This window comes from Sturnus vulgaris, chromosome 2, assembly GCF_052056855.1.
Source record: "Sturnus vulgaris isolate bStuVul1 chromosome 2, bStuVul1.hap1, whole genome shotgun sequence".
NCBI classification, from domain to species: Eukaryota; Metazoa; Chordata; class Aves; order Passeriformes; family Sturnidae; genus Sturnus; species Sturnus vulgaris.
Window position 1 is genome coordinate 58,174,648 of NC_142244.1, and position 19,203 is coordinate 58,193,850.

The window sequence follows — 19,203 nt, forward strand, 5'->3', positions numbered from 1 at the left end:
TTAAAATTTTATTTAAGACAAAGCTTAAACTATTAAACTGTTCCAGTGTGGGTGTAAAATATAGCACCAGATCCAGTATTTCGTAAATAAATCTGAGAAGAAGAGGCATGGGACTCCTTGCAATTTCAGATCAGTTTTTGAAAGCAATTTCTCAAGGCACTTCTGTGGCAGAGAGTACATGTGCTCAGAAAAGCAGCAGAGAGTGAACAAAGGAGTCAAAGCTAGGGTAGCCAAATGTACAGATTTCTGCAATGAAAACACATTCAGTAACCTGTAAAACATACTGATAGGGTTGAAATCAGCAGGTGCAACAAATATAGATAACAACATTCCACAGGCCGGCACCCCATGGGCATAATCTGCCCTGTAAGTCTGCCCAAGCACAGGTTCCTTTTTTTTTTCTTCTTCTTCTCCAGGAGTCAAGAACAATTCAACATTTCTTGAGGTTCTGGGACATAAACAAGCTGTCAGAATTACACTTAGGGGCAGTTCCGACTTTGTTTTATTCATTTATTTTTATGTGTAGAGCAGGGTAATCACCTACAAATATTTTCCTGCCTGGAGCAGGAAGGGGGATGGTTGCTGGTTCAGCAGCTTGAATTGCTTCACACAAAGGAACTGCCCTTGCTCCTGTGCTCAAGCAGTCATGCAGTTAACATTTATGCAAATGCCTGTCCCTATACCATGGAACCTCCAGCTGGATCCTGTGCAAAATAAGATTGCTTGCAGTGTCCAAAACCCTGCCCAGGCACACGCAGCTGGAACAGGAGATGGTGACACCACCATGACTAATGAATGCAGGCTATCAAATAATCAAGGAACTTCCGACTTCAAATGCCTTTGGGAAACCCTACCACTGTGCTATTCACATTTTGTCCTGGATGCTTATGGGTGTGGCAGTGCCAAAGACTTAAAATGGGAAGCATCAAGGTTGCTTAACCCTTAAACAACTTGTTTGCTGGACACTGCTTCCAGCAGGAAAATCTGGATTGCACATTTAAAGAAAAAAACCCCCAGAAATGTAGCTAAATCTTATGAGTAATAGAGCAGCTTAAGAAATGTGTAAAAACTGCTCAGAAACAAAAGACAAAACAAAATAATAATTATTTTTGCACTCTAGTCTGTTCCTAGTAGGTTGTTTGCAAACCCCAGCAGGTTTCTTGATGCTTCTCTGGCTGTTGCCTCCTGGGATTCCTGAGACCATTCAGCACCACCGAGCTAAAACCAAAACCAGCTGGCATATAAGGCTTCCTTATGCTAACTGCAACAGTGAGTATTTTTCAGAATATATGTCATCCTGGAGGAACAGGCAGGATCCATGAAGATGACGTGGTTTGCACAACTTTATCCAAATATTGTAGATCCAACTGTATTCCATACACACTCCTGGGATTCTCCTCCAGAGGCTTGTTTCTGTTACATCACAATGCTCCCCTTCCAGTGCTATAAACTGAAAGAGGAATCCTTCAATAGGGATTCCTCTCAGAGTTTGGAGTCCCCTAGCTCCCCCGAGGGAAGTTTTTTTGAACTCATTAAAGCTCATACCTCTGGCAATCTTTTTTGTAACAGTGCTGTGTCAAGTTATGCCAAGCACAGGATGGTGGAAGACCTTTCCATCTTAATGTCTGTTCACTCTGCTCCATCTTACCATGCCACATCTTACCATCCACATCAAGCCATAGTCTCAGTACAGAAGAATTTCCCAGATTATTAACTGTCTTTCAAGTTACAAATCCAGTTTTCCCATGCTCTCTGCTGCACTAAGATCGCTTTTCTCACCCTTCACACCCAGCAGGTGATCAAGTCAGTTGACAGTGGTACAGAATCATTTTTTCTCCTACTGTTCATTAGCTGCCACTGGTGTATCACTTCTGCCTACCTACAGCCTACTTGGCCTTCCCAGTTCAGCCTTCCAGTGTAATCATGGCTATATCTTCTTCAGCTTCCCTGCTCAAAAGCACCTATTTCCCACTGATGCTCAGTCCTCCAAAACATTTCTCTTGCTTTATCCCCTTCACATGTCACAACCTCCTCGCATACCTTACTTTTCCCAAACATTTTAAACACAGATAGGGTTAATGATGAAATGAAATAGCTGAGAAACAGGAAGGGCAAAAGCTTCTCATTCACTTATTTTTTTTTCTCTCCTGTTTTTAAGGGAAAAAATCCGAACACAATTTAAAGGACTTAATATTACTGAAATTACACTGGAGGGGACAATCTGTTCCAGCTCAGAAGGTGGTGGGAAGAGAGTCCAAGCAAAAGCAAATTGTCTATCTCCTATTGTAAAATGGAAGAACAATAGTATTAATTGTCTTCCATTCTGTATGCAAGGGTTTGGCAAACCTGTCCTCGCTGCTGTATTACCATCAAAGCTGAAATGTTAAGACACATGCCCAGTGAGAAACTGTAAAAGCAGAGCAGCAAAAAGGATGCGGGGGCTGCAGGAGGGAAGACTTGAAAGGCTGGTTATGAATACAACTGGGCTTAAACACATCTGCAAAAGAAAAGGGACAGTGATTTTCTTATCCACATTTGAAGGGTCTGCACACCAAGGGGAGTTACCTTCTCTAGGAGAAGGATGCAATTAGGAACAGTGGATGAAATCATGAGGTGAATTTAAACTGCCCATTGTGAAGGGGAAAAAACAAAACCTCTTTACAAAGGAAGATATTTTAGGAAGTTGGATTGCTTGGAGTGTGGAGTACTGATCCAACAGAAGCACGTTGCTTGCCTCAGTCCCACACTCCCAGGGGTGCACAGTAGCTGACCTAATGGGGTTTTTACATCTGTTCACTCCATGTTCTGGATTAAATGATCACAAACTCAGTATTTGCGTGTATTTATTGAAACAGTTTATGACTGTACTCCCAAGACAGAGCTGGGGCTATTCATCCCGGAGAGGAGATTTTATAGCACCTTCCAGTACCCAAAGGGGGCTACAGGAGAACTATAGAGGGAATTTTTACAAGGATATGTAGCAATAGGACAAAAGGAAAAGGCTTGAAACTGAAAGAGGGTGATTTTAGATTAGATATGAGGAAGAAATTATTTCTTGTGAATGTGATGAGGCACTGGAAGAGGAGATTGTAGATATCCAGGAAATTGTGGATGCCCCATCCCAGGCACTATTAAAGGCCAGGATGGATGAGGCTTTGAGCAACCTAGATTAATGGAAACCTGACAATCCTGCCCATGGTTGTCAGTACCTTTAAGGCCTCTTCCAACCTAAACCATTCTATGGGTCTATGGCTGACTGTCTGCTCCATGTCCCATAGTCTGGCATCACTTCACTTTCCTCTGTTGCTAGCACAAGTGCTGCTTCAATTATTAATGAAGGAGTGGCTTTTTTTAACCTTTTCTTATCTCAATATATTAAATCTTCTTGGAGTTGTGCTACTGTGTAATTAAATTTAATGCATTTGAGTTGGAGGCACAAATAAGGAGGATGCTGCAGTAGCAGTGTAATGATGGGATTTTTCTCCAGCTGATGACACACACCGGCACGTTTCCAGTATTCAAATTGTTCTAATGGTTCATTCCTGTTCTTTAGCAGGGTGCATGTGTGAGACACAGGATGCAAGCACTGAGCTGCTTGTTTTGTAAAAGTCAGTAGCCACACAGTGTATGTGAACCCAGAAACTGGGTAGGGGGACATCCAGAAAGCAGACTTCAGGTGGCAATTTGCTTTTTAGTTTGGACAGCACAGAGCTTTACAGATCTCCCTTGTCAGCACACACAGACGTTATGGGAACTTGGAACAACATATCTAAACATCTAAAGAGCAGCAGGAGGATGGGAAAATTAGGAGTCCTGTCTTAGACAGCTGCAGGCAGGAGGTTCACCATTCTTCAGATTCATGTTTGCATTTTTCTGCAGCTCAGGAAATTTCCATTCTGAAGAGTTAGGTGGATAGCACTGACTTACTTATTTTGGAGAACTACCTACAAGTCCCAGTAAGTAATGTACCCCCATGCCAGGAAGCACTGAAGAGTGCAGCCCATAAAATAGGATCTGGATCACATCTTTTTAGATTCACTGAGATAGTTCATGCATTTTGACACAGGAACATCTGCCTCATATTTTACAGATTACATCTTGTGGGAGCTCAGTTCTCCATTAATTTCACATTAATAAGAATATTAATGAACAATCAGTGAATTCTCTATGAGGAAAAAGAAGTTCTTGCTCTTACAGAGTCTTCCTTTATTTGTCTTGGATCATGCAATTTTCTTTGTTAACATATCACCAGCGCAGGATCAGTCAAGCCGGATGTACCATTTCAGCAGCCTGATATTTAAGCACGTATTTACAGGAAAAAGGTATTCCCTGAGCAGCTCTTGACTCAGGACTCAGGCCCAGGATGGCAGGGCCCACGGGTTTCAGCCATTATACAGAGCCACAATACAAGGCTTAGCTCCTGTCAAGCATTTGGGTGGATGCCCGATTTATTTTCAGAGGCAAATTTTTGGCTTGAATCTTGCATTTTAATGCTATGCATTAAATTAAACACTACACAGAGAACATCAAGGAAGCAATTCAACTGTCTTGTGATGTACTGATTTCACCTACCATGTGCCAGGTATGTCTCATTGCCTTGAAATTTTCCAACACCACAGAACATTGTGATTTCTGTTCCCCTCATGGTGGGCTTCTTGGGCACAAATGGCATAAATGTCCTCCTTACAGGAAAAGTGTCTCTTCAAAGTCAACATGCTTTAGGCACTTCTGTCATTTTCACTCCCAAAATGCCCTTCACACAACTTCTGACTTGAATAAACAGTATGTTGCTAAGAAGTGAGTTGTGCTCATAATAACTCAATGAGGCAACCAGGAAAGGAGATACATTTTTCCCACTGCCTTTTCTCCCTTGGATTGTGCAATCCCAAAACGCCCTATAAATAAAACCAGACACATATAAACATACAGGCTCCAACCTCTGCCAAGAAGCTCATGATAAGACTTCTAGTGGCACCCACACCCAGTCTCTTCAACCCAAAGATCAAAAATCCCTGTTCTCAATTTGCTCCTCGTTATAATCAGTGCAACTAATTATGACTTCTTGCTCACACATAGTTTCTACTGAAAGCACACATGTCCATTCCAAGCCTTCCTTTACAAAGACAGGTTCTTCACTGTTCTTTCTCAGACAGTCATGGGATTTCCATTGTTCCAGGTATTAAAAGTCAGTCTCAGTCAGGAGAGTATACTGGCACAGTGCCTCGGGAAATGGCAGTAAGAAGGTCACTAAGGCCCAGATTCTGGACTGGCAAAGACAAGCTGTTTTCCTCCTGGAAACACGTTAGAGTGAAAACAGGACATTTTCCATTTACATTGATTTACCAGGGGTTTGAAGGACACTATGCTCCCTTGCCAAGCTCTCCTTTTCTTAGTACAAGCAGAGACACAGGTCTAAGTTACTTGGAGCAGCTTTTCTTCTACAGCATGCCTGACAAACACAGGGAAATAAAACAGTCTAAGAAATACTGAAGAATAAATGGGCATTAAAATTAGTACTTGATAGTGTATGAAAGCCAAGAACACATTAAAATTTTAAAGAGAACCATGGACCATGAAGACTCTTCTGGAGTTTTGCTTTTTGCAAGTTTTATTTTTGCACTTGAAGTAACAAACTTCAAACCATGGATGTGGGAAAGGATCATTCATGGGCTTAGAAGGGAGTTTTTGTCAAAGACTCATCTGACTCTGCTTGCCTGATACCTGACTCATGACTCCACACATCATTGTGATAGATCCTCCTTCCCTCCCCTTTCTTTCCTTCATCCATCAAACAACAAGCCCTTCTCTAGCTTTCTATAGACCCTTCACTTTCTGTTCTGCAGGTCCTGCCATTTTGCAGCTGTCCTTGCTCCTGGTATCTCTTCCCTTTATCAAACTGAATGTCACATATGCTTCTGAAGTGCCTTCCTTTTTGCCCATGACTCTGTCACCATGTGAGAGCTATGGCACAGGTCCCAGTTAGTCACTGCCCTCATGTTCCAGGAATTGGAATTGCTGTCTGGGCTTTCCAGGCTGCCTCCCACCCTTCCTGTGGGCAGCCCAAGGGTGCTCTTGCATCCTCCCTGCCCTTGCAGCCATGGAATTGGCAACCTTGATGAAATCTCTCCTTGGTGGTATCTCACAAGGGATAGCTGCCAGGGCTGCACGATGTGCTAGCAGCCATCCTCATGAGGAATATGCATGCTTTGGGAAGTATTCTGACCCACATTAGTCCTAGTGCTGTGCCCAGACACACATATCTTTCTTGCACTGGGTTGTGCCAGCACATTTCTTAGGACTTTCTCACAGATCACCAGGGCAGAGCAGCAGCTAACTGGGATTTATTGGTGTGCATTAGCTCAGCGACCCTGCATGTACCACAGAAAGCTGCAGTGCCCTATAATGTATTAGTAGACACTATAAAAATCTGTGGCTGGAATAGAGTGGATAACTTCCACCATTCGGCATTTTCATGCTCCTAATGCTAATGACTGTTCCTTCATTCCTTTCATCAGCAGCTCTCAAAGAAGCATCATTAAGACAGCATATTCCCATACAAGAAAGACATCAGGCTCAGTTCATTTAAAAGACATATTTCAATAAAGTCAATATAAAATTCAGATCAGAGGTGTCCTTAGGGATTCTTGTACCTGCCCTGCATGGCTCTAACACTTAGCTATAGCCCATGTTTGCACAATATGGGTGTGTAAGTTCTGGAGATGCCCAGTGAGTGTGGATTTTCCTAAAAGACTCTTAACCTAGGTCAGCCTTTTATTTGCACTCCACAATACAGTGGTGTTCTGACATACGTTAGAATGATATAAATAAAATTACATAAAGCAATCAGTTCTTCACTTGTAGTCCAATTTACAGTACTTGCTTCTTGGGCAGAAATTGATAGTAAACTTGATATTTGGATCCTCAGTGGACTCAAAAATGAGTCAGAAGAAAATTACATCTAAAATGTTTACAGAGATATCAAACTTCACTGGAAAAGTATTTTATATTGTAGTAGTATTTCACTTGTTTCTTTAAGTGATACAGTGCTTTAAGTAAATACTTTTGATTGCCTTAATCGTTCTAAAGAAAAATATTTGGATTCCAGTAATATTTAGGGACCAGAATACAGATAGAGCAGTGTCTATTAAACTAGGTAAATAATAACAGCTCCTTTTACAAATCAAGCTGTTGGGCTTTGTGATCTCTCTAGGACGTTAGCAGCAAAATTCTGCAGGCTCTGAAGAGAGTATCTGTTCACATATTGTATCTAAAAAATAAGGTGGGAATTAGCTCCATCGCTAAGTGAAAAGGACACTACATTTCCCCCAGAAGACCTTAAATTATAGTAAAACAATTCTGTTTTACTATAAACAGAAACAGAGTATTTAAAATACTGGAAATTACAGCAAAATATCAGCACAGTTGTTTGAGTCAACTAGTTCAGACAGCACAGTGTCTAGATGTAAAAGACGATGGAGGTAACATAATTCTTATGTTGCATTTTGTGGATCTGTCTTGGCTTCCACTGTTTTAAGAACCTGACCCTACTACGAAGATACAATCAGTAGCTGGACATGTGAATCACCACCTTATATGAAATGAGTAGAGGGTGAGATCCAGCTCAGCAGCCCACTGAAAGACTGGCCCTAAATTCACTGCCAGAGCATCAGTGGAAGCAGTCACCTTCCCATGCAGGGAGCTGTTTCTCTATGCACCTACAATTAAGGTGCACATCTATCTTCACCAGGCAAACTGGATCCCAGCATGCAATGCCAACCAACACTCCAGGCAAGCCATAGTCACAACATCTGACTGATATTTAAGGGTTCTGTCAGCCAGTGTGTCTCTGTTACTTGTTTGCACCTCCTTGCCAGTCCACATTGCCCAAACAACTTTGATTTAATGCTGGACTATTATGCACAAAGAAAATAATTTTCCTTATTTCACATAAAATTAGACCTACTGGGGAATATCTTTTACAGAAATCTTGCTGGCATACATTAAAGCTTTTCTAATCAGTTAAATATAACTAAACAATACCTGATAGCAAAAATCATAAGTCTGCCAATGAGGAATAATTGCATATTTCTAGAAATATAGTACATATTCAATAATGACATTCATGCTAATTCATGCACTGCATAATGTTTTCCACTTTGATGGTTATAAATTACACACTGTATCTTAATAACTTGGAAAAATGTCCTATCCCAGGAATAACAGAGGTTATATATTTTTATATATGCAAAACTTCAGGGCTGCAGCTGTTTGATTCTGCCAAATGTATGGAAAGTAAAAATATTTTAATCATCACTCTTGTGGTGCTCACCTATTATACAGCTCTGTGGTACTGTCTGCCATACCCTGGTGAACCCACAAGCCTCTAGAAAGTACAAATATATTTGAGCTAATCCTTGCCATCACCCAATGCTGCAAATCCAGAAGAGATGATCCACATCTTTGGATTCAAAATTGAGTCTTCTTTCTCTTAAATGCTTCTCCATCCATCAATGTCCACGCTTAAATGTAGGAAATTCCTTATGGATTCATTTCACTCTTGAGTTTCTGTTTACATGCTACTAGAGAAATAAGAGTAAAAAAGTAACCCAGAGAAATATGGCCAAATCATAGACTGGAACACACAAAAAAATTGAAATTGCTTTTGTCTTCCTTTTGCTTTCCCTTTCCTTTGTACTGACCATCAAAGTGATGGAAGTTTTTTGAAGAGGGGAGAGAAAGAAAGGATGAAGTGCCCCCACCATCTTCTGCAATGTCTATCACCTGATAAAAGGTTTTTAAGCTGTAAGGTTCCCCAGAGATGATGCTGTCTTGGCAGACAGCTCCCACAAAGCCACCTCTGCAATATGGTGTGTTGGTTTTGATTACACCATTAAAAAGATGCTATTCCACTGGGTAACAGCTGAGGGGAGACAGGCTTGGATGATGACCAGTGTTAATTGTGGGCAGCAAGTGCATCTTTAAGCAGTAACCTGAAGCAAATCAAGTGGAAAAGGCTCACTACTGCTTGGAAGTTTAAACTGAGGAAAAAGATAGTGGTAGAGATTCAGGTATTAATGCATGGAATATGGAGCTTTATATAATGGAATTTGCAGTGATGTGTGTCAGGATGCAATAAAAGTTTACCTACAGAAAAACTGGCCAAATTGTAACTCAGCTATAATAAACAATAATAAAATAATAAAATAATAAAATAATATAACATAATATTGTCTCAGAGCAAGCCAAACTATCAGCTAGCAGAGCTGAAATGAAAATATTCAAAGCAACACAAGTTTTAGTAAATCAAAAGTCTACAGATGCCTCTTGTGGTATAAAAGGTAATTTTCAGGTATATAAATAGTTAATACTTACAGCTGAGAGCAAGACATGGAGAACAACCTTTCCTTTCAGGTGTCACTAAAATAAAGCATAGATTTTTAGAGAGGTTTCTGTAAGTAAAGCTGCAGGGTTCATCCTTAAAGCATCAGAGGCTTTTCATTGCTGCAGCACAAAAGCTTAGGGACACTCCCCAACAATTCAGCCTCTGGTGGGAAATAAAGTTTCCACAAAATCAACTTTCTATTCAAGTAAAAAATCAAATCGATTATGCCCAAAGCATTCAGGTTTCCTTTGGGAAAATCAAAACAAAATATTTTTTTCAGGCTTGACCCTAAACAAATGTTTCAGTTTATTTTTTAGCTGAACAAGAATATTTTATTTCAACTCAGTTCAACTTGAAACTGCCTCTGGGTGTGCTGTCATGGTGGATATAAATTGCCCAGGAGAATCTGGGAATAAGACAATTTGCATCCAGCCCGTTAGCTGGCTCATAAGAAAATATTATTAATTCAACAATATTAAAGCATCATGTTTAGAACAACAAGACTGAAGCAATATATTTGGATACTTCCAAACCAAAGTCCTTCATAACTTTGCCTCCCTCTAAAAAATTTTGATATGGGGAAAGAAATGTTTAAACAGGTAAAATTGCACATGAGAAAAATAAAAAATTCTGACTCTAATTTTCAGTCAACTAATCATTCTATCAGTTTTATGCCAGAGTAATTCCATTGAGCTTCACTGGAATGACACAGCCTAAAGGGTTGAAGGTACAGTATTACCAATCTGACCTCGAGCATGGATTTAGGCAGATAAAAGGTGTGTCCTAAGGTGCTCTGGGTTCTCTCTCATCTATAACTTCCCCTTGGCACTGTAACTATGCACAGGAACTTGTAGATCCTGAAATAATAGCATCGTTAGAAAGGATAACACCCTACAAATCCTCAGGAATATGGTACATCTTTCCAAAACTCATGGATGAATGAAACAATCAGGTTTTAAAAAGAGAGCTATGAATTCTGTTTCACCTCGGATTGAACAGAGATTGAAACTAGCATTAATGTGTGGGATAGACATGAAAATTTAGAGATCTTCAGTTATATATATATATATATATATATATATATATATATATGTATGTATATTTTCTTATTACTTAGAAATTATAGCTAAACTGAGTTTTTCTAGCTTTCCCTTCAGCCTCAACTTTTAATATTCAGTTTTCATTCAAAAGCAACCCAGAGCAAATAAATACAGACATCTAGTTTCACATCAAAGACCCCTGCAACACCATGCCAGTTACTCACCTCATGTTTGCAGTCATCAGGACACAGGGCTCTGGTGCTGCAGCACCCAGCTTGCTCAGAATCATCACCTGTGAACAGCAAGGTTGAGGGATGCTGTTCCAGCATAGTTTTCAGAAGGCTCATGTCAAGCTGTTCTCACCTCACTGCAATGGCATGGATCTAGAAGGCTGACAAGTCCAGAATGAGTTCAACTGCATCAAAAAGAGAGGACGGTTTTTAGTTATTGGTTCTGGTTTGTAATAGCTAGCCTCTGATTCACATCCAACAGCCCCTGATGAATGCAAACACAGACACCAATCTGTAGTAGTCTCAACCACAACACAAATTATTCACATTCCACTTGCCTCACTTTTAGATATTAGAGTGATTGATTAACATCTGCAGTTACTATTACATTTGCTGATTACAAAATCTATTCAGAACACCAGAGAGCAATGACAAACTCAGAAACTGAGGATTTTTACACCTTAAACAATCCTGAGAACACCAAATTTGAATTATGTAAACTAGGTTTTTAACTTCTCCTCTTTCACATGAAAATTGTTGAAAAGCAGCATTTCTAGGAAGCATTTATGTGCACCAAGCATAAAAACCCTGTCCAAGAGAACAGAATAATGTCCTATAAAAAAATTCCAAGCAGAGCTAGGGAACAGGGGAGGGGCTGTCACGAATTTGTTACATTGGTGCCTTCCAGAAATTAAAAAGCAATATGCAGTCTGTTCCCATGCCAGCTGTTTTCCTAGAGACTGCTTTCTGTCTACCACAGACCACATAATTGCCATTTTAAGCTAAGATTTCACTTAATTTACACAGGCTGGGACAGACCGCAGCTGTCTGCTCTTAGCGCAGACGCGCTGCCTGGGACTGCAGGTCGCAGTGAGCAAGGCTCTGCTGCTATCCACTTGCAAACTCGTTAGTTTAAAATGGAAAATCATGGCACCTACAGTTTTCCAGAGCTTTCCACCTTTAGGAAAAGCAATGGTCAAGTCTGGTTTGGACATGACTGATCACCTAGGAGTTGTTCCAAACTGAATTCTCAATGTAGAGCTCATGCTTGGTTTTGCAGACAGATGAGAGTCCTGGTACTTTCTTTTTGTTGGGCTCTGCAAATGAAGGTTGGACACATCTTTTGCTTGATACCTGCCATAATACTATATGGAAGGAAAAAAAATCAGGCTCTTGGGAAGAGGTGAGATGAGTGACTTTTGCAGTCAAAATAAAATAAAAATCTTGACATAAATAATACAATAAACTCGTGATCAGTTGCACATGCAATGCACTTTGCTAGAACACATAAGATCACAGATTTTTTTTCTGATACATCAACCTACACAAAACTGGTTTCTGATTTATCCATGCATCATCTGCAAACCTTAAAAAGAATTTGATATGGTTGTGCCTCAGTTTCGCATATGCCAAATTACTTCCTGTGAGGACAGCTAAGTTTTCAGAAGTCACTCAGACCTTGTGGTAGATACTCATGTGTTTACAGTTACACTAAAGTAAACAGTGCAGTCCTTAAATGAAGAACTTATGACTGTAGCTGCAAAGGTCTAAGGCAAGGCAACATTCAGCTGACTTTTACTTCACTTTTATGTTCTTGATGTCCAGAGTAGAGCTGCAGTTTTAAATGAGTCATTGTACACCCCCAACCATAGGGTTTGTCAAGGTCCAACTCAGGTCAAGTTTGGAAGAAATTAACTTCTTTAGCTGGTATGCAAATATGGCTATAAGTCAATTATCTTACTTCATAAATAGTGAACAGCCAGGGCTCATTGATCTCTCCTGAAGGGTAGTGGACTGTTTGCCAAGGTCTTTGCTTTGAGTAGTAGCTCTCAAGGTTACTCCTCAGAGTTGAGAGATTCCTTGACTCAGGAGATTCTCAGTAAGTGATTAATAGCATGCTAAACTCCAAAATCTTAGCTAAGTGACACAAAGGATTGATTGTGCACATATAATCCTTGAGACATAAAACATTGCCTAAGTCTGGGACTAAGTTTGGAGTTAGGCACACATAAACTCCCTTCTGAGAAGGAGCTTAGAACACAAGGAGGTTTTTTCTGAACCTCATGACTCAACAAGAGTCTCTCTTCCTGCCTGTTTTGTCTGACTCTGTCCTCAATGCCATAAATAATCAACTGCACCTTGTCATCAGATCTTACTAAACCCTTCTCACATTTACCATGAAGCTTGGCAAAATCACTGGGTTATATCAATAAACATATTGCTACTTCTTTCTTAGGAGTGACATCCATGACACACCCACGACTGCTATGCTATAGCAGACAGAGCCCAGAGCCAGCCTCCTACTAAAACAGTAGGGCACTTGGGCTCCTCACAAAGGTTGTATGTAGCCCTAGCCAAGGGGTCCTGTGCCCTGTTCTGCACAGTAGCTGCATTCAGCAGAACTGGAGCCCACCCTCTGCATCAGATATGCACTCTCATGTTCATGGGGATGGATGCCAAACCTTCTGGAGCATGGGTACCAAATTTACTTGGTGAACACAGTACCCATTCGGTTATTGTATGAAAGGAGAGAGGAAAGTTCTTTTTCTGGCTTCTGGGTGAGACTGCCAGGGCTGAAACACTTGCTAAACTCAGCATGATCACCTTTTTTTACCAGTTTGTGTTGTCTGATAGTCTTCTGGCCTCACCTATGGGACTGGGAAACTTTAGTACTGCAACGACATTTCCAAGTCCCACATGGGCACCAGTGGAAGCTACTGCCTTGTCTGCCCAGTCTTGCTGGGTTCATCTGTGAGTACAACTGTCTCCAAAGTTTACTGTGAAAGGCTTTCTCTAGCTGTGCCCCACTGATCTAAACGGGCTTCAGTGTGTGCTCTGAGGCTCACTTTGGTATGGTGTGGGTCCATGAAGAGATTAGCACATGTCAGCTGAGCTGTAGTAACCCTCCATATGTTTGAAGCTCCCTAGGATCTGCAGCAGGGTAAACAGTGCTGCACACAGAGCAGCCTGCAGCTCCCAAGGACCTGCCAGGACCCACGGGTGCCCTGTGACACTGGCACTTCTCTGAGCTCTCACTCTAAACTGCCTGAGCCTGCCTCTTTAAAGCCACTGCTCTCAGCATGAGAGAAGTCTGTAATATATTTCAGGATGTGCAGGTGAGCAGCAGACCCACTCAGCCAAAATTTTAATAACTGTAGGTCTCAAAAAGTCTGGGAGCTGTTTTTTTATGTGACAAATTGAAGAGTTGGCTATTTCTTCCTGTGTGTCCTGGCAGCAGAGGTACATGACAGAAGCAGTGTCAGGCTGTTTTGTTTTCCCTTTGCTCTATACACACTTCGCTTTACAGAACTGCTTCATTTGGGACACCTGCTTGGGACAGGCTGCTGGAGTTAGCTGCTACATCCATCTCCTGACAAATGAGTATGACATCAGAGTGACTTCAATTTTTTATAAATATCTATTGTCAATTTGAGTCACACGTCAGCACAGACCTGGAGTCAAAACTGAAGGGGACTGAATATTATGCCTGCCTTTTAAGGCTGGTGGAATTTCCTCTCTTTATGGAAAAAACTTCTCACTTACATATTTCACTAGTATCTACCATCGCAAGCCTTAGATTTTGTCTCTCTCAAGCCTGCATCCTGTAAATCCCTGTAATTGCATGCAGCTGTTTGTGAGCCATCCGCTGCAAATTGAAAGCGTGCATTGAAAAAGCCCCCAAGCAGAGAACTCTGAAATAAGCACTGAAAAAGCTGCTGGTTTACGAAAAGGACCCTCTCTGCTCTGCCCTCCCCTGCCCTCCTCTGCTGTCGCTACCTTGTGGTTTATGACATCCAGAGAGTGGGAGGTCTGACAATCCGAAGAAGGCAGCAAGGAAGAAATTCCATTCCTGTTGCAATCAGTAATTCCTCCGTGGAGGCTGCTTTCTCGTGAGTGTGTGCACGCACTTTCTTTTGTGTCACTTCAAGAAGGGCTCTGATATTATTATTACTTTAAATATAGCTTGCCCTGGGGCGGGGAAACGCACAAGGAAAGAGCCGGCAAGCAGCCTATCTCTCAGAAGAAAAGAGCAAGCCTCACAGCACAGGAACTGGCTTCACTCAAGTGTGCAGTTTAGAAGTCAAAAAACTATTTGAAATACCACCATTGTGGAGGAGGCTGAAGAAAAAAAAGACACGGAACTGGCTAAACACAACGAAGAATACAGTAAACCAGAGTGCAAAGTGCATCTATTTGCAGTTTGAAAGTGGGCTCTGAAGTGCAATGTAAGTCTTCCTTAAATTGTATTCTTTTATAACAGTATCTAGTTGTTTAATTTCCATTCTGAAGCCATGCTGGGCCGAAAGGTACAATTAGCTACAAAAATCAGCATGGGGCAGAATGTGTAGTCTCTGATATAAGGCAGAAAATGATTCTGAAATACAGCAGAAGACAGAGACTATCAGCCGTATTATGGAAGATGCACTATAAATAAGAGCATATTTAATTATTTCAAGAGAAAGATGCTGGATGGAATCACTAATCAACTTCTTTAATAGATAAGCAAGAGCTTTGCTGTTTAATACGGCAAGCTATTTTAAACTGCTGTGTTTAAAATGGTGTGATTACAGTTACCAATAGCAATAAGATGTAGCTCCAGAGGAGAGTCCTAGTGGTTGCAAAAGTTTTATATCTTTTATTTCTCCAACATTTTTGCTCTCTCAAGCCTCAAGTCCACATTCTGTGTCCTACATCCTGGTTTTACTTTTCAGCTGGATTTTCAATATATGCCAACACTGGACTTCCTATGGAACTGAAAACAAAACATTTCAGCTTTCAGAGTAATTCTGATATGTTTTTCTACATCATACTAAAATACAAAATAGTGGCAAAAATACAGTCGACAAAAGATTGTACTCCCTCAACTTCTGGCATGGAGAGCTGAGGAATATAATGCCCAATGGTGACAAAGGGTGATAATTTCCTGTTTTTCACAATTTGTCTCTGTGGTTTTGGACTTAGCAATGGATATTCTTTGTGATGGAGAGAGCTCTGTGAACCCAACTGCAAACTCCTTCATACAAATAAATCATGAGAGAAGATTCTACAGAAATGTTTATGGAGCTGGAGAAATTAATATATCACATCTCTGCAACTTGACTGTGAACTCTGACAACCTAACCAATCTTTCATGTGAAAGTAACATGAGCCCACCGTGCTGCCTTTCACAGAAAAACTGGCCAGCTTTGCTGACGGTGATAGTGATTGTTTTAACCATTGCTGGAAATATCCTTGTCATCATGGCTGTTTCACTGGAGAAAAAACTACAGAATGCCACTAACTATTTTCTAATGTCACTTGCAATAGCTGATATGCTGCTGGGTTTCCTTGTCATGCCTGTATCCATGTTAACCATACTGTATGGTGAGTATTAGCTGTGTAACCTACTGCATGTATTGACAAGCCTTAAACATTGCATGCAATAACATCTTGTTGTTATTATGATTTCATTCTCTTACCACAGAAAATTATTGTTACTCCATATAAGTTGAAATATATGTCACTGGTTAATGGATGGAACAGGTGAAGTACTTGAATATTTTTCTACTTTATATTTCCAGCTACAGAAACACAGTCCATAGCATTAGTTTATTACTCAGGTGTCAGATGAGTTGTCTCAAAGTGTAGATGAAGATGCTTTCAGATTTTTTCCCCGGCTTATAATTTTCATATTCCAAATGAAAATGTAGGGTCCTGCCAGGGTCCTTTGCTCTGCAAATATGCACTGAAACACTAATGACTACTTTTAGATTCAAAGTAGGAAGCCACCTCAACTATTTTTAACGAAGTAATAGAGATGTAAATAATTTTATTATCACTAATAACGTGCTTAGACATATGCTTACTAGCATATGCTGGAATAAATATTGTAGGAGTTAAGAAATGGATGGGCATAAATTCTGCCTGTTTAGTAACACTTACAAATGCAAAACTATCATTTCTTAAGAGAAGTTGTTTAAGTTAATAATGACTCACAGTTCATGCCCTTGCAGGTGATTTATGGCAGATCTTTCTTCTCATTTTCACCAAAATCATTTGCAGCACAGTTCACGCAGGAACAAGCAGCACCCTATGTGTCCAGCAACACCAATTTTGTCAGGCTGTTACTGTCCCTAAACTTGAGAAATGAGTCTTCCAGTGCTACAGCTGAATTGCTACAGTTCAGAAAGAAGCTAGACATTGTCAGGAAGAAAGTGAGATTGTTTGGAAGGATTTCTATTAACTTCACTACTTTGGGACTTAAGGTCCAAACATGAGCCTGTGATTTAAGGGAGATTTAATCCAGAAAGTTGGAAGTCTATTTTCCATTTTCAGTATCTCTACACAGATCGCCCCCAGTAGCATTTGCAGACTGCATTTGGCATCAGTGATGGTGCAACGCTGTGATTTACTGTGTTAGTGTGCGATTAGCTTTGGCGGGAGAAACAGCGTGAAACAGAAATTGTCCGATGGGTGAGATTTGAGTCGTGCGTGATTCCCTGAGACAAGCAACAGGGACTCCTGCTGGCCAGGCTCCGCTGCCGAGGGAAGAGACGCCCGAAATCGTTGTCTCGGGAGGGATCTGGGGGCTGGGGCGCTGGATGCCTTTCCCACACGGCGGGAATCCGGACCCTCGTCCCGGGAAAAGCTGCGCCGCCCTCCTTGGCCACGGCCGGGGCACGGGAGCCGCAGGGCACCTGAAGGCAAAGGGAGGGGCTGTGTGGCTTTGCTTCCTCTCTCCCTGCCTCTTCCCTTGCAAGACCAGGAATGGAAGCAGCATAACTTGGGGTGAAAAATCATCTGGTGGCACACACTGGTACCAGGAGGACCATCTTGGTGAGGTGCACCATCAAGCTCCAGGACGACCAGTGATGGCACGGAGGGGAATCCTCCCTTCCACAGGAGCATTTTCTTGCCCACAACTGCTCATCTTCAGCCACATCATCTACGCTGACAGTCTTGAGCTCAAACTGGAGGCCTTTGTGCACACCTGCTGTGCCAGGACTCCTCCAAGGCTGGGGAACAAGAGTGCTCCACCACCCCTTCTGCAGCCCCTTGAAGGGCTATGGTGATTGCGTGGCTCAAAGGAGAGATGATTGTTTTGAGAGCTTTATAGCAACTGTGGGAAATTCTGGTTTGGGTGCCCAGCCATGCCAGCCAGCCTGTGCCAGTCTGCACCCTTTGGGCTGGGCAGGGTTCTCCATCCACAAAGCAGTCCCAGACTCTGCTGGAAAAGGCAGCACCCAGTAAGTCCTGCCAAGGTGGACGTGTCTACAGTGGAGAGAACATCTTCCAGGAAGTTATCTACACCCTTCCTAAGGGTGCACCTTATTGCATCCAGAGTTTTCTCTTCTCATATACTTTCTCCTTTCTTGAATCTGTAGTTTCTAAGGAAGTTTACCTGGCAGATGCTGTTTTATCCCTGCCCCATCCTGGTTTATTGCAAAGGTGAAAGTCTAGAAGGATATGACAAATGTGTTCCCAAGGGTCACTGAAGCAAGGGAACACATGTATGTTGTCAAGTGTAAAAATACTTAAAACAGTTTTCCCTGTGCAAACTGCCCTGGCCTGACAGAGAGATGCTACTGGGACGTCACACCCCTGAAAGCCAGCCATCACATAACACACTCCAGGGACCGGATTTCCCAACTGAAGACCTGAAAACATGATAAAATACATCCATAAATACTTTATGGCTTGTTAAGGTCAGTGTGTATTACAGCAACCCAAGAACACCAAGAGAAAGGTCTCCTCAGTACTCACTGAGACTAAATGTAATTGGGCACAGACCTACCTCCTCCACCTCTCTTTCCATTCCTGCTGTTGCAAATCTTGTGCTATATCTCCAAATGAGACAGGCACTCCTCAAAATACAAACATATTCTCACAATATGAGTTTTGGCATTGCCCCATGCCACATTATCATGGGCAGCTTGAGTAATACGCTCTAAACTAAATCACTACAAGATAAGGACCCTAATAACTGCAAAACTAGCTCCAAGGAGAGCTATTAGTGGTTCCCTGCAGGAATAGAAGGCTTTTGAATGGGGGTCCTGCAGGGCTCTCCTTAGCCTGGGTCTGTTCAGTATTGCTTTGAACTACATGTATAGTGTGTGAAGTGGGAGCACACACAGCTTTCCAAAAGCACCAAGCTGGGAGAGGTTACAAGCACTCAGAGGGACAGGATGAGAATCATCAACAAGAATCTGGACCCCTGAAGAGAAAATCTGAAACCAACAAATACCATCCAGTGAGGATAAGTGCAAAGGTAAAGAAGCAAACCAACTTCTGCTGTTGAAATTTGTCCAGGCTTCAAGAATGCTGAACAAGATCTGGCTGTCAAAATGTATCATTAGCTAAACGTGCTCCACTAGCATGATATTTTAATACAAAAGGCACTTACCATTCCAGGTTGTGTAAGTAAAGACATTACCTTTAATATCTGCGAAGAAATCTTGTATTTCACTTAGCAGTCAGGAGGCCTTTGCAAGAGTACTGAGTCCTGTTTTAGTCACTGAAAGATAAATAAGATGCAGATAAATCAAACACATTCCAGGGCAGAAAATGAAGA

At 41.5% G+C, this 19,203-nt stretch overlaps 1 protein-coding gene and 1 long non-coding RNA gene across 3 annotated transcripts in view; one reads left to right on the plus strand and one right to left on the minus strand.

Annotated features, from left to right (window-relative positions):
* Window positions 1-14,565, minus strand: LOC106848712 (uncharacterized). Its single transcript, XR_015801476.1, has 4 exons — window positions 14,430-14,565; window positions 10,647-10,837; window positions 9,373-9,417; window positions 1-8,579 (listed from the first exon to the last, which is right to left on the minus strand). It is a non-coding gene; the product is annotated as an uncharacterized LOC106848712 (long non-coding RNA).
* HTR2A (5-hydroxytryptamine receptor 2A) overlaps window positions 14,515-19,203 on the plus strand; it is a 22,895-nt gene continuing 18,206 nt past the window's right edge. The window contains exons 1-2 of one of the 2 annotated variants that reach the window (XM_088159680.1): window positions 14,515-14,878; window positions 15,319-16,016. In XM_088159680.1, coding sequence (XP_088015806.1) covers window positions 15,617-16,016 — 400 coding nt within the window. In that variant the 5' untranslated portion in view covers window positions 14,515-14,878; window positions 15,319-15,616. The remainder of the gene's footprint in view (window positions 14,879-15,318; window positions 16,017-19,203) is intronic. The other variant, XM_014868809.2, reaches the window with a different exon arrangement.